This window comes from Leptodactylus fuscus, chromosome 5, assembly GCF_031893055.1.
Source record: "Leptodactylus fuscus isolate aLepFus1 chromosome 5, aLepFus1.hap2, whole genome shotgun sequence".
Lineage (NCBI taxonomy): Eukaryota > Metazoa > Chordata > Amphibia > Anura > Leptodactylidae > Leptodactylus > Leptodactylus fuscus.
Window position 1 is genome coordinate 111,803,831 of NC_134269.1, and position 16,558 is coordinate 111,820,388.

The window sequence follows — 16,558 nt, forward strand, 5'->3', positions numbered from 1 at the left end:
AATCAGAGGGTGAACGTTCTGTTGTGTAGATTCTGGGGCCCCACATGTACTCATGCATACGGTAGCTTTTTAATAGGTCATCACTTCAGTGAAAATACTGTGCCTTAAAGTAAACATTTTCACATGGCTTTAGGAAGATATGAATATGTTCTAGAAAACCACAAACATATACTTATACAGTGATATCCCTTGTCGACTTATTTCCATAGTAAAAGTTAGCTACATTGAAATCTGACTTGTAAGCCAATGTAATTAAATTGACATTGAAAGCCAATATTTTATTCAGTACTTAGTAAGAACAGAAACCACATTGTTCTGAGTTGTTACAGTTTATGTGGGGACGAAGCAATGCCCACATTTTAGAATAGACTATACTGCTGATGGAAAATGCATTGCCATATAAATCTGAACATTAGTAAACTGGTTCCTTTATGACTGCCAAAATGTTTTTTTTTAATATACTGTACATTCCTAATGGCAACAATGTTCCTTTTTTAATGTTATGTCTGATCAGAAAAAGATCATTAGAAAGGTTTTTGTGCTGTCCCTTAATGTATTTCTACATTTCTATACATCTGTAAACCCTCTACCAGGTCATTAATAAACATATTAAAGGGATCCTATTATTCAATCACAATTTTTTCTCATTAACATGTCAGAATAGCCTTAAGAAAGGCTATTCTTCTCCTACCTTTAGTTGTCTTCTCCGCGCCGCCATTCACTTGAAAAAATGTTTTTTGTCTGTATGTAACTGAGTTCTCTCGCAGCACTGGGGGCGGGCCCCAGCGCTCAAACAGCACTGGGGGTGTCTCCTATGCTGCCAGAGAACTCTCCAGCGCTTCCTCCATCTTCTTCTGGAACGAGGTCTTCACTGCGTCTTCTTCCGGAGCTAGCTTCTAACTTCTAGGCCTCAAGCCTAGGGCAAGCAGACTGCGCATGCCCGCCGTCCACAAGAAAATGGACGCTTTCAATACTGTGCAAGCTGAAATTTTTCTTGTGGCTGCGGGTATGCGCAGTCAGGTTGCCCTAGGCCTGAAGCCTAGAAGTTAGAAGCCAGCTCCTGAAGAAAACGTGGTGAAGACCTCGTTCCAGAAGAAGATAGAGGTGGCACTGGAGAGTTCTCTGGCAGCATTGGGGACACCCCCATTGCTGGTTGAGCGCTGGGGCCCACCCCCAGTGCTGCAAGAAAACTCACATACCAAAAAAAAAACATTTTTCAAGCGAACGGCGGCGCGGAGAAGACAACGAAAGTTAGAAGAAAAATAGCCTTTCTTAAGGCTATTCCAATGTGTTAATGATAAAAAAAATTGTGATTGAATGATAGAATCCCTTTAAAAATGAGAATACCCATTACTGACCCCTGTGGCACCCCACTGGTGACTGGGGCCCAGTCTAAGTATTTATAATACTTGGAGTCCAGGTATCCGGCCTGGATTCAGGATGGGACATCCCAGATACACAAATCCGATTTTTCAGACCATATTCCCTGTGTGCAGGAAGCCTCACAGTCACAAAGAAGAAACACTCCCACACAAGTGAATGGGGGCTGAGGTTTATACATCTACAGATATACATGTATAAACTTGGCTTCTAGGATGTTATTTATACTGTTAAGAGACTGAACTTTTGGTCCTGTGTGGGATGATCTGTATAAAGCTGTATAAAAGTGATGATAATTAAAAGCTGAAAGCATTGCATATCTATATCACCCAAGGCCTAGCACAGTCCTAATAATATATCTATGCCTGGAATCAGTTCTCAGGAGATCTGACACAATGATTGCCGTTTTCTTCTATATTTATCCGTGACATATCACAAAGTGCACTTTTCCCCTAGAGCTACCTATATATCTTACCTATTAAACAGAGTAGCCCAAGTACTTGTCTGAGGTGATTCCAGAATACTTTCACTCAAACCTTGGGTTTTTCCAAGACACCTTGTTGTGCCTTATTTCATTCTTACAGTTGGTATACTTTTATTATATGTGGACATATTTTTGGCAGAAGTCTGCACATTTCAGACAATAAACTCACTTTACAAGTATCAAGCAATCTCCTGCCTCCAGCCATATTTATTCTGTTTGCATAAGATGGGTGCTTTACCTTCAGACACCTATGTGGGTTGTATCTTTACTACGTCCTTTCCCTGTGTATAAAATCAGTTGGCACAGCAAAGCTCTACAGTTTATTGTTGTTTCACTATTTGCATGAGATAGCGCCACTGGCTAGGGAGTTGTAATGTTAGCGCTGCCAAGTAAGTTCATTGTTTAGAATATAAGATTTCTTCACTGCCAGGTATATACCACAGCTTGAGTATCCTGCTCCGGATTTAACTTTCCACATTCAATGTTATACTGACAGCTTTAGAGTATTGCTTTTAGCATTTAATAATATTTTCTTAGTATTCCAGTTAATGACATGCTTATTATTTCTATGCAATCTTATAGTAAAATGTATATATTCGACAATCTCTGCCAGGGAAAGGTACCATGATTCATACTGACTGATCGACTTCCATCACCCTCACACTTCTGTCTGTGGTATTAGAAAAGAGAGTGAAATCTCAATGTAAAATAAATGGAGCTTTTTGTATTTATTATTTTTCAGTTCTGGAAATGATTACAATTACTACTCCAAGTCACAGACACCTAACATAACGATAATAAATTCATTATCCTGAAATTTTGTGAAATAACATAATCTAAACATGTCATAGTAATTTGTTCGCAGAGGGCACAGGTCATAGTATGTTCTATTATACCATCTATTAAACAAACCATCATTCACAGCTATGGAACAAACAGATTGCACTGCTAATAAGAAGCAATTAGCTTGATCATCCAGCCATGTTTACTTATGTGTGTGTGAAGGAAGCAAGTGAAATAGTTTGGCTTTATGAGCAGAGGCGTAACATGAAGTTCCCAGGGCATCGATGCAAAACCTGTACCAGCCCCCCCCCCCCCACCCCACCCCAACTATAATGTATAATTTCTAAAACTGGTCTCTTCATCGGAAGACACCTTGTGGGTCCCCTCAGACTCCAGAATCACTAGGAATGTACATTGTAGTGTCAGGAGCAAGTTCCAAATGCCAGTGCCACACCTGGAATCAACTCCATTCCTTTTACCTGCTTAATTGATGATGGATTAATGAGGGAATAGCTCAGACAGCCCATTAATTGACTTTTGAGATAATTGACCAATTACCTTTGGTCCCGTGAAAAAGAGGCAGCTGCATATTACAGAGCTGTAATTCCTAAACCCTTCCTCCAATTAGGATATGAATACCCTCACATTAAAGCGGAGTGTCTGCAGTGTAGGCCCATTTTGGTTATATAATTGTATCTTGAATATTTTGGTAAACAGCTGAAAAGCCAAAACTTGTGCCACAGTTCAAATATTTTTGGACATCCAATCAGTTCAACCTATTATCCTGCAGTGTGGATCCAGAGAAAGTGAAAAATTATTAGGTAGATGCCAATTTTACTTATTTAAAGGGAAAAAATGCTTCCTGAATCTCCCTCCTTCATAATTTGATGTTCACTCCCTGCGACTAGTGCAAATCCATCTTTAGAAAGCAACAATTTCAGGGTAGGTCTTTGTTGACCTATTCTTGCTGCCTGTACACTTATCAACTGGCCATAGATGAGTATGCAGCTTCTCACAGCAGTGAGTGTAGAGAGAGTCTATCTGAATCTGACTAACTGCTTTTTTTTTTTTTTTATTGTTGATGGGATGTTAGTCATAGACAGCAAGCAGCTTTCTTGATTGTACTAAGATTTGTCATTTTCTATGTCAGGGATTTTTTTAACAACATAATAACCTGTACTTGGAAAACAGTGTTCCTGGATCCCAGAACATTATGTTCACCTGGGATTTTCACAGATCTTTGTTTGCTATATTACAGTTGCTTCTGGTAGGCTTACATGTTAAGAAGTCAGTAGTAATAATAATGGACGGGGAAGACTGCTTTGTATTGTACCCCATTGTCTCAGATTGAAATGAAAAATGTGCTTTATCCGTAGTGGGGCTGTTAACAGCACACAAACTAAAAGGAAACCACATATAAACCACATATTCAACTTTTGGCAAAATCTCAGGTATCCTTTAAAGCAGGGGTCCTCAAACTTTTTAAACAGTGGTCCGGAGGCAGAGCAGGTAGCACAGACATCGGGAGCGGTGCCCTCCAATAGGTAAAGTGAAGTGCGCTCCATGGCCTGGCCCGAGCTCCCTAGGAGCTTCATTATAAATGCATGCCTGCCGGCATTGTCGGCGGGGCCAGACAGAAGTGCTTGGCGGGCCGCATGTGGCCCACGGGCCGCAGTTTGAGGACCCCTGCTTTAAAGATTCATCACCAATACATCATCATTTGTGTATACTTTATATAAGTTTAAATTAGGACCCCAGAATACAATTCTATATATCATGTACATCTAAAATAGATTATTCCTGGTAAGAAGACTGCAATCTACATTATTTAGAATTTTTAAAGTTCAACTCTTTAAACTATGAATCATAAGTTTACATCTTTTTTTATACGTCTTCAGTATTACCTAAATAAAGTATAGCACTTCTTGCCAAGATATGTTCAGCTCTGACCATAGAAGCTTCAACATCTGTGAAAATAGAGATAATTTATCTCCATGGTAGACATGATGTCATTGTGAAGTGATGATCTTTCTAACACTTGTTAGATTGTGAAAGTGCTGAGCACTGTATAAAGACCATCATGTGCTCCAAATACTGTTAGTATAGTCACACCTGTTAGTTACAGAAATCATTATTTTAGTTCCACCACTACTAATGACGCCAGTTTATGATAGCATAGAAAGTGCAACTCATTCTATTCAGCCATACATATATACATATTTGGTTTGCAGTTATCTAACATATCTATATCTGCATACAGGTGGCCGGAGTCTCCTAGCACTCTGTGCACCCAGACCTTTATGTCCCTTATCAGTCCTCTGTTACAGCTTCAATATAATATTTTCCACAACAATCAATAATTGTCTTATCTGCTCCGAAATGTGCAGGTTTGTGAAAAACATGGTAACCATATCAATTGTTGTATATACTGTATAAGATTCCTGGTTTGGAAACAAATGACAATTTTGGACATGTTTCAGGCACATTCTTGTGCGATCCCTTTAAAAACCTATTGCAGCTGCAATTCGTATTTCAGGGAGTAAAACATGATAAAGTCTGAAGTGATAATGAATAATTTGTGATATACGCTGAAAAAGTCAAAACATTTCTTTGCACTTTATCTTTGTATTGGCTACAATATATTATTTTTCTTTATTTTACCCTGAATTAAGACTCAAGGACAAGATACTGCAAGGAAATGTCAAAGACATGCCTAATGGAAAAGTATGCTAAATTTGATTTGGTTAATGAAAACATATGATAAAGAAATATTCTCTTTATTTTATTTTTATACTTTGTTTTACTGTCTATGTATAAATAGAAAATGATAATATCCTGTAATAATTACAATTGCTATGTATAGAATATCAACTAGAACTCCACTGATGTAAAAGTCCATTCACCTTCTTTCATTTCATCCATATATCCAAATACTACATACAGATAGAGTTTTTCATATGGAGAGATTCCACTACAGCATCAATTTTAATGGTCTACATCTTTTGTGTCAAAGTGCACTCTTAATGCCGAGGAAATCAATAATTAATCAGTATGCAAATTAGCTGTTCGGTGATCCTGGGGTTTGACCTCTGGTCATCACCATCTAGTGCTGCCCCCTGATATGTATATAGACAGTTCTCAATGTATGGCCATCACAGATGAATACAAGTGCTTCACAAGCAACACATCTGCCAATCCGACTAGCTTTCTATTATAGCCTCTAATATCATACAAAAATGTTACAAAATGGAATATTGTGCTAAAAAGCTGTTCTATTGCAAGAGACAGTAGAATAGCATTATGCACATAATCTGTAAGTAGCTGCCTGTGGTGTTATATGCATTCTTAGCAGGTAACATATCACTCTTTGATATTATTCATGTTTTTACTCTTTGAAGTGCTATTTACTCTGTATGTCTTAACATGTATTATTATATAATGAAACAACATTCCTAGTGGTAAATTATAATTCTTCCAAATTTACTTTGCAGTCCATGTGCTTGACATGCACAGACATACCATAATCATATTTTGCATGTATTTGCCTTTAGTGAAATACAATTTTCTAACATATTATACAATAACTTTATATTCTCCTTTTAGAATGATATTGGAGGCCAGCGTAGCTTAATAAATAAATGGACTACATTTCTGAAAGCACGGTTGGTGTGCTCTATACCTGGGCCAGATGGAGGGGACACATTCTTTGATGAACTGCGTAAGTTGATCTTAATCTTACCTATCAATCACCTATTTCAGTTGTACATAAAACATCAGATTGATATTCATTGCTTCAGGTTAATGTTAACTTTACAGATATACAGTGCTGTCATATGAACTGTCAAAGATAGTAAATCTAACATTACAAATATCATTCTGGTGCTCTAGGTGCTTAGATCTCAAGGTATAAATGAAGATGGATGTGATCATCTGTCTGATTCCACCTTTCTATACAGGAGGTACATTATACTGTATATTATGTGGGATACAGATAATGATGACTTGCAGTATTATAGACCTTATTGAAACTGATCACTATTTAATGGACGTTGTTAATCTGAGAAATCTGTATCAAAACAGCTACAGTGTAAGTGAGGCTCAAGACTCAAAGTCTCTGTATTTCAAATGTGACTGCAAAGTCCTTGGAGGCTCCGACACAAACAATTGTACTTGAGCCTTATTTGCATATTTCTAAAATACATGTGGTCCCATTGGGAGGGGGAAGAAAATGGAGGAGGATGTGGCAGGCACTGCCCAGAAGTTCATTTGAATTGGCAAACAGCTCCTGCTAAATCATGTAGTGTATTGCTAGAAAAAAATATGGTGCCAGCAATGGGCTGGATGTAATGTTAACAAATGCTACATCTGTATGATGGCACACAGTATAATGTCCCTTACAACGTACACTGTGGTTGGTTTGATATTGAGTTTTCTTATGACAGGCTCCCTATAAGAGATACTCAATCTCACCCAGGTCACTTGCAGCTTTTTATTTTAACATGATTTGCCTTGAGGTTTATAAATGAGTAATAGTTCAGGTAGTCAGGCATCTGTAGACAATTATAGTAAATCATGGGCATATATAACAATTTTAGAAATTTTCTCTTCTGGTAGAGAATGATTCATTTTAAAAAGTAACTTTTATGATGTATGTGAATTAACACATTTTGCTTTTATTTCTATATGTTTAGTACATATGATTATACTGTGTTGTCCCGTTTCAAAAATCAGAATTGAACTTTTTTTTTTTTTTTAAAAAAGAGGGTAAAGAAAGATAGTGATTGTAGAAATAATATATTTTATATTGAATATTTTAAAGTAAACACATTTGAAGTATAAAAAAGAAAAATTAAAAAAAAAAAAAAACCTCACCAACAGTAACCTATTCAGTTACATGTTTCTCCACAGCCTCCCTTATTTTCCTATATTCTAACCTACTGATGATTTTTAATGTAAGGGTTAAGGATGTCTTGACAGGGTAGGGAGACATGTCTGTCTGACTGTATCATAAATGTCAACAAGTGCAGGGGGAAGGATTTACAATGGGCTGCCAGACATCAAAACCAATGTGTTGTGAGAGGGGCCTGAGGGCTTCCTCCTTCCATGTACTTATAGCATTTGTCCACTCTGGCTCCATGGTAGGTATGCAATTGAGTATTATAACTGTGAGTTACTGCAGTTTTATCAATTTTAGGAGATTTTCCATAAGCATCACCATCAACAATGCAAATTTCTCCTGTCCTGATCATTTTTTTTTTTTTAAATACAAATGAGTAGGTGAAATATAATGGGCAGGAATTATAAGGATTGCTTAGTCATGATAATAATTCCTGTGTCTTGTGCTATTGGATATAAATAGGTAGGCTATATTTACTAGGCAAATCACAAGCGAATGAAAGCACAAAATACTATATATCAGAAAGTTGTGTGACTGTTCATTAAACCATATATATATATATATATATATATATATATATATATATATATATATATATTGGAAAAAGCTTAATATATCCACACCAATAAGCTCATATTTAATAGACAATTACAACAACCTACAATAACATTAGAGCTGACACATAGGTACATGGTATTATGGCTTCTTAACCTTAGAGTTTTATACAGCTGTAATGCGGGTAGAAAGAAGAGAAGTTGATGCAGCACTAACTTAAATACAAAATCCATACTTGACTGTACACTACAATGGTATACAGTGGGATGGGGCCGCCATAGAATGAGAATATCTTACTTATAGTATCACTATGAGTAGAACACAATTATTTAAATGTGTAAATGATTCTCATTCTGTTGTCTCCCATCGAATAAGATTATTTTTACCTTATATTTACCTTTTTTAAGTTCCAGATCAAATTTTCTTTTTTTCTGTGATGTCCACACATTGGCCATGTGTAGATGATGGATAATATACAAGTATCTTGTGTGAGCTGGTGTTTCTTTTCTATCCATAATACAGATATAGCTTTTGCATTATCAAACTGCAGCAATAGATCCGATTCAAGTTAGACTAGAAATGATGCTTTGTAATATGATTATGTACAAAAGTACAGTACAGTGGCACATAAGATGGGCTTCTTTGATGTCTAGTTACTACTGGTATGCTGCAAAGTACAAGGTAAAATTGGCTACAGCATAAGCAGAATATATAATATTGTAGCTACATATAATCAGATAACATTAAAAGAGGAATTTTGTATGGCCGCATTGAGCTCTGTTCTTCATTTCTCTATTTTTAATTTTGTTTTGTTGTTACTTTTTACCCTTTACAGAAGATGTATTTTTACTTCCAACCAAGGATGAACGTAACCCAGTTGTGTATGGAATCTTCACGACAACAAGGTATTGCTTCTGTTCATGCTGTAGACTTGTAGACTGAACTATCCTCTCGGAGTTTGTTCAGATGGAAGCACTTTCATAGTTTATTATGATTTCATTAGTGAAATGTCAAATCACCAAGGACAGGAATGAGTAATATAAACATAAGTCTGATTGCTCAAGACTATAAGGAAAATGTTCTACTAGTGTCCACCTGTTTGATATTGGCATGAACCTAGTATCACTTCACTGAAGCAATGGATCATAATAGTTGACATAGTAGAATCATTTTTCTTTATTTTCTGTTTGAGAAGATTTGTTGAAAATTCCAAGTGTGTTGATTTTAGTCTGACCGTGTTGAAGTGATACTTGAGTTAGTAAAAAGAGGCCAGAATTGTGTCAGATGGGAATCCTATCTGTAACTTGTAATAGGTGCAACAGTTCATCAAGCTCTGTTACTCTGGGGCTTAGCAAATTGAAGAAGATAAACTTCTTCAACTTTAGGGGAAAATGTAGCCACTTTCACTTATATCTGAAATTAGAAATCTGAAAACCAGCTAATGTTCTCAGTATCAGAAGTTATTATAATAGTTTTAGTTTAAAAACTATTAGCTTTATTGTGCTATGCATGAAAAAAAAAAAAAAAACTCTCAAGAAATAAAATATGTCAAGTTTTATTTTATTTTTTTAGTTATTTTTTTGAATGACTCGGCAGAATGCACCTTGAATTGGGATTCCATGCTATCCATTTAAATCCTTAAATATAAAAATTGCATCCAGACTATCAAAGTCTTTTAAAGATAGATTAATGGTAATAACTGCTTCTTATTTTTTCACCTGACCTTATAATAATAGGAATCATTATGGCTTTAACATATGGGTCATTAAATCGTTGTGATGTATGAGACATAAGCCCTGGAATGATGTCACACAGAACCTTTCATTGTAAATGTGTATCACAAATAGACTGAGTGATTGAGGTCAGCTTCCAAAATAACAGAATTTTCTCTTCCATGTGTCTTCTTGAACTTGAAGTAGTCCCTCATTGAGTTATCTTATTATTCCTTCATGTTGCTTTAATATGATGGATGACAGAGTTGTCAGCATTGTATTGATTTTTATCTCTAATTTTCATATTACCAGATTTCCATTTTTACAAAATATTTTTTTTAATTTTTACTAAGAGGAATGATCATAAATTATTAGTGATAGAAAGTAGTTTCTAAAAACAATGGTTACAGTACTTTACAATATTATGAATGGTCCTTATGAGTAGTTTAACTTAACATCTGGAACCTTTCTTCTTTCATTTTAGCTCTATATTTAAAGCATCTGCTGTATGTGTCTATAGCATGGCGGATATAAGGGGCGTATTCAATGGTCCTTATGCTCATAAAGAAAGTCCAGATCATAAGTGGGTTCAATATGATGGAAGAATCCCTTATCCGCGCCCTGGAACCGTATGTATCTTTTGTTTAAACTGTAGTTTTATATATAATTCAGTAAATGTAAATGCCAGAAATACAGTATTGTACTATACATTTCGTTATTGAGCTATTAAAGTGAGGGACCTTATTGCATAAAAATTCAAAGTTTTTTTTCCCAAAACTACAAAAATGACATACGTAAAAAGAGCATGCTGTTTATCCCTGTCATGTTCTCCGTAATGTGAAGGTAGAAGTTAAATTTGCTTGGAGGAGATGATAGACTCCTTTTAAAGAGGAACTTTCATACCCATTCCAGTTCTGATTCCAGCACAGTTGGAAATTTTTTCTAGCCCCCACCATTCCCCAAACAAATGCACTTAGTTTTGATGCCTGATTTCCTCTTTAAGATCTGTAGTGTCAGAGGGACAGTGTCAGGTAGGGGTGTGTAGCGTCAGAGGCAGTCAGTGTCAGAGATCCAAATCACACCCTCTGCCTGTTCATGTCTGACACCATCCTTCTTACAGTACAGAGCGTAAATGGCATATCTAGGCACCAAAACTAATAGTATAAAGTGTAAAATATTTAAAGGAGTTGTCCAGAGTAGATTAACAAATTAAGGAAGTAGTACTCTCTTCACAAATCCAATACTACACCTGTTCCCATGTTTATAGTCCCAACAGGTCCCTACTTCCTGATCCCGCTTTGACATACAGGAAATACTTAGAAATTTCTGCTAGGCCACTGGCCACAGAAATGACTTGCCTCAGCCAGTGGTTGGTTAAGCAGGCATTACTTATGTGTCAAGACTAAGGAACTAGAGACCAACAAGGTTCCTGTAAGTACTGCAACAGGAGAAGTGGGGAATCAAAGAGGTGCATATTGTCTCTTTTATTTTGAAGCCACACTTATCCCTTTGTTATATATGTATACCCTATCAAACAACCCCTTTTTGATCTGTTTTCTAGGATTATTTGAGATCTACCTTCATAACATTGTATTAGTTAAAGAACTAATTGCTCACATGTTAAAGACAATTCTAACCTGTGTTGCAAAACAACTTTCAGAGATACCTTTTATAATACTTTATGATCATCATGACTAACCCTCTGCCGTAGTTGTCGCAATTCAATGGCATACTTCAGCTTGTGGAAACAGAATGTATAAAAAAAAAAGTTTGTGTTTTGTTTGAAAATAGTGACTTCAGCACTTTCTTACCTTGGTTACAATTTCCATCCTAAATAGCTTATTAATATTTAATTTTTGGAAATTGGCAGACAGCATGGCACTGTATAACTTGATAAAAGTTGACTTTGGCAATTTCCAATTTAAACATAGAAAAGCCTGTATTATTCACTGAACTGCTTTTTTAAACTTCCTCTGGTTTTCTTAGTCACTTTACCTAGGATGATATCCAAATATTAATTTCCATTTTTCGGTTAATATATGTCAACCTCAAAATGGCTTTGACATACAAAGTGTTATTTGCAGCTATGTATAACTTTCCAGAGAGATCAGGTTAACATTCCAAGACTTTGTGTACTTGTACCTGTTAGCCAAGTTTTATACTGCAGTGTACATTGCAACAAGAAAGTGAGGACTCGTGAAGATACAGTAGTTCAAAAGTTTGCTGAAATCTATAAAGGCCTTGACTGAGTCTTATGTTTAAAACTCAATGTGTGCTGTACAAAGAGTAAAAAATATTTTAAAAAATCTCATCTTTCCCAGTAGAGACTTCTGTTTGCAGGTCCCAGCTTATAACAACGATTGGTTCCATTGGTCACCTGACAATCAGCTTAGGCCATACAGTCACATGCCATTTGTAAAGAGGTCACAACTGAGGCATGTTATCTTTCTGCAATGGCCACCTGACAAAAAAAGATCATCTGATGGCATAGCCGCAGTTTATAAAAATGTAGCAGTTTGCTAAAAATGCAGAATGTTGTTAATTTTAATTATAGAAGATGGGGGCCCCACGTAGCAAAATCTGCATTTTTTTACAGTCCCTGAAAAGTGGATGGGATTTTAGAAAATCCCATCTACACATTTTAAAACAATGTTGTGTTATTGAAAATTGCTGCATGTCAATTACATCTACGGAAATGCTGGTGGCTTCCCTGTAGGTATAATTGATGCAGAAAGTTTGCAAAGAAAAATTCTGCGGACTTTAGGAGCCTGCACACAGAGTTTCAGAGTGAGCGGCGTAAAAACAGATCCCATTGACTTGAATGGGTTCCGGCATACGCACGCTACCCATTGAAATCAATGGGAGGTTTTTTTTACCTATTGCTTTCAATGTGAGACGGCACCCATTCAAGTCAATGGAATCTGTTTTTTACGCCACTCACTCTGAACGAGTTTTACGTTCAGAATGAGCGAGCGTAAACTCCATGTGCAGGCTCCCTTTATGTGTAAAGCGCAGTTGTTTTTTCTCCCAGCACTTTTCTTTGCTGTGGCTTGCTATGGTGGGTCTTAGCCAAAATGCATCAGAAAAGCAGTAAATGACACAAGCAGTTTTAGTGCATTTTTTTACACTGCATTTTTGCTGCAATTTCTCTTTAGCCTAAGGCCCGGTTGACATCTTTGTTCGGTATTCCGTTCAGGGAGTCCACTTGGGCACCTCCGAATAGAATACCAAATGCATTGACAAGCGGGGAGCTTATGAAAGCACACAGACTCCATAGACTATAATGTGGTTTCCGAACAAATTATGTGGAGAGAAAAGTACTTCATGAACTACTTTCCTCTCTGCATGACTCGTGCGGACACCACGTGGAAAACACACAGACCCCATTATAGTCTATGGAATCCATGTGCTTTCATTGCTCACCGCTTGTTAATGCATTCGGTATTACGTTCGGGGGGTCCACAAGCAGACTCCCCAAACGGAATACCGGATGCAGATGTGAACCAGATCTAACATAGTTTTCTCTTCCTGTAGTATTTTTGATATGAAAGCTGAGGATGGGATAAATTCATGGTTGCTTTCCTTAAATATTCAGGGTCTCATATAAGCATAGCACAGTTATATAGCTATATCTTGACCAATATTGTTTTTCTAGTAAAGTAGTTCTATAAACAATATCCATGTTAGGAAATGAAAAAAAAAAAAAAAATATTGTCCAAAGTATTACTTAACAATGCAAATCTGCATTAAAAAAAGCTACTCAAACATTGATTTGAAATGTTTTCTTGCACAAGCACCTATGCTTCATGTTTACTTTACAATAAGTTACAAATTGCATGTCTAATGGCTGACCTTTAGGTCAAAAGGTAATTTACCTTCTATCCCCAAGGTGTCTAGCGTTGGGTACTTGTTTTGACTTGCACACAGTTGTTTCCTGCTTACAAGAATGCACACGTGACAATGCACAAACATACCATCATCCCCGTGATTGACAATTATGTATTCAGGGCACAAAGTTCCTAAACATATATATACTAGTAATTACAATGTGTTAACTAAAGAAACACTCAGACCCAAGCTCCAGGGTTATGAGGGCAATGTGCTGCTGACAGATGCAACCTGTATGTGTATGAACCCGATCATTGCTGCTGGGTGAGCTGGGTGTAAAGGGACATTTGGTATACCTTATTATACTGAGGCAAGCAAGCACTGTAACTGAGCATCATATTGTGCATCTAACATTTAACTTTATTTCATGCTATATAGCACCAACACATTCTCTACTGCTGTCTAGAGGCTACAATCATGTTAGTCTTTTTGTCCGATGAGAGTTCACAATTGAGTTGTACGTTTCCAAATGTACACACTGGGGCTGAAAATTTGAATAATCAAAAGAAAATCCACACAAACATAGGATGAATGTTCCTTGCAAATACTGCCTTTGGGCTAGTTCACACGTGAACTGCCCGCGCGGGTTTTGACACAGAGAGAGACGCGGCGAGCCGCGTCTCTCTCTTGTCAAAACCCGCCCGCCGCGACCATCGCTGTCGCGGCTTAACCCTCTGCTGTCGGCTCAAATGAGCCGACATAGGAGGGAGCTGCCGGGGGCGGAAGCCGCGCGGCTGAGCCTGCGCGGCTTCCGCCTGAAGAAAGGACATGTCCTTTCTTTTCTCCGCTAGCAGCAGCCCGCCGCTAGCGGAGAACAGAAGCCCGGCGGTCTCCATAGACCACCATTATAAGGGGAGGTTTTGGACGCGAAATCCGCTGTCAAAAACCTCCCCTTATACTCACGTGTGAACTAGCCCTTTGGTCAGATTAAACCCTAGGACTACCTTGCACATATATAACTGCATCACACAGCTCTGTGCTGTAATGATTCTTGTACATGTGTGACCATCACATGACCAATACAGATTTCCATTCACTGGAAGTAAATGGGTAATGTTCTCGCTCAACGATTGGTATGTCTGTTATTGAGAACTGATACACAAACCACATGAGAAAACTCTTTAAGGCTAAGGCCCTGCGGGAACGCATTGTAGTTCTTTCCGCAGCGCTTTGAAGAGAAAGTTCACAGAGTTTTCCTCCGCAGACTATCTCTTACCATTATATCTACAGGAAAGCCGTCAGCGTTTCCGTACATATAATTGACATGCTGTGATTTCCAAAACCGCAACGTCTGCGCTGCAATTTCTTCCGCAAAGTGGAGATGGGATTCACATGAATCCCATCCACTTTGCAAGTAGTGTATAACGCTGTGATTTTTCCTGCTGCGTTTCCACTGCGGGCAAATGGTGGCGTTTCTGGCCAGTGGGGCCCCGGTCTAAGGCTAAGGGGCGGAAACGCACCGTAAAAAAATGCAGAGAAAAAGCTGTGTTTTCTGTCATGGAAAAAAACGTGCATGTACATGTGTTTTTCATCGCGTTTTTCAGTTTTGTGCTGCGCATATTCATATGAGTTTTCTGTTGAGTTTTTCATCGCGTTTTTGCTCGAGTTTCTCATGTGAAATAAAGGTAATTGAAAAGCTATGTTGAAAATGTTGAAGAATTATGGTCCTTTGCTATTTAGGCCGGGGCCCCACAGGCCGGAAACGCCACGATTTGGCCGCGGCAGAAAAATCGCAGCGTTTTACAGTACTAGCAAAGTGGATGGGATTCATGCGAATCCCATGCCCACTTTGCGTAAAAAATCGCAGCGCGAACACGTAGCCATTTCCAAAACCGTTGTGGTTTTGAAACTCGCAGGATGTCAATTATATCTACGGAAATGTCACCAGCTTTCCTATAGTTATAACTGTAACAGAAAGTCAGCAGAGGAAAACTCTGTGAACTTTCTGTTCAAAGAGCTGTGGGAAAAACCGCAATGTGTTCACACCACAGTTGTTCCCACAGTGCTTTAGCGCAGTGGTTCCGGCCCGTGGGACCTTAACCTCAACCATGCAAAACAGTGAGTTTTTGTCTGCAGATGATGATGCTTTTCCACGGCGTTTCTGCAGAGTTTCTGCAACACTTTTATCATGCTGCGTTTTTGCTGTGTTTTTCACACTTTCAATAGAAATCTATGGAGGGGAAAACTCAACATTTCTCAACTATAATTGACATATTGCGTTTTTCAAAAATGCAGCTTTTCCACAGTGTTTTTTTTCCACAGTGTGGGGCTAGGATTAGAGGCCCCATGTAGCGAATTGCAGCCAAAAAGTTTTCGTCTGCGGACTTTCTCCCCCTATTCTACCTATACAGAAAACGTCAGCGTTTCCTTAGGTATAATTGACATTTTGTGATTTACAAAAACACAAAGTTTTTTAAAATCACATAATTTGTGCTGCAGGTATTTTTCTGTAATGTGTGGATGAGAATAATCATAATCTCATCCACTTTGCATGTACTATAAAACACCATGGTCAAATCTCAGCATTTTTGCAATGCAGTGCCCTGGCCTATTGCAGATTTTGCTGCAGTTTTTTGAGCCAAAGACAGGAGCAGAAAGGAGAAGTATAAATACATAACATTATTGATATTTCTCATTCCTTCTATAGCCACTACTAGGTTTGACTATAAAAAATCAGCAAAAATTGCAACAAAAAAAGCAGCGTTTCTGCAATGTGGAGCCTTAGCATAGGAGTATATATACACATAGTAGAAAACAAAGAGGAGGTTGAGGTGGACATCTGCCTCAGATTCCTCTTCATTTTCCGTGCCCCCTGCTCTCAGTAGAATACTGAAGCCGAGCATCATCATTCCGCTTCAG

The 16,558-nt window shown here is 37.7% G+C and overlaps 1 protein-coding gene and 1 long non-coding RNA gene across 2 annotated transcripts in view; one reads left to right on the forward strand and one right to left on the reverse strand.

Moving 5' to 3' along the window:
- Positions 1–16,558, reverse strand: part of LOC142203372 (uncharacterized) — a 719,604-nt gene that overhangs the window by 386,903 nt on the left and 316,143 nt on the right. The gene's annotated exons all lie outside the window — the stretch shown is intronic.
- Positions 1–16,558, forward strand: part of SEMA3D (semaphorin 3D) — a 128,053-nt gene that overhangs the window by 87,078 nt on the left and 24,417 nt on the right. Inside the window, exons 9-11 of the mRNA XM_075274035.1 lie at positions 6,251–6,365; positions 8,935–9,004; positions 10,296–10,440. Of these exons, the coding sequence (XP_075130136.1) occupies positions 6,251–6,365; positions 8,935–9,004; positions 10,296–10,440 (330 nt within the window). The remainder of the gene's footprint in view (positions 1–6,250; positions 6,366–8,934; positions 9,005–10,295; positions 10,441–16,558) is intronic.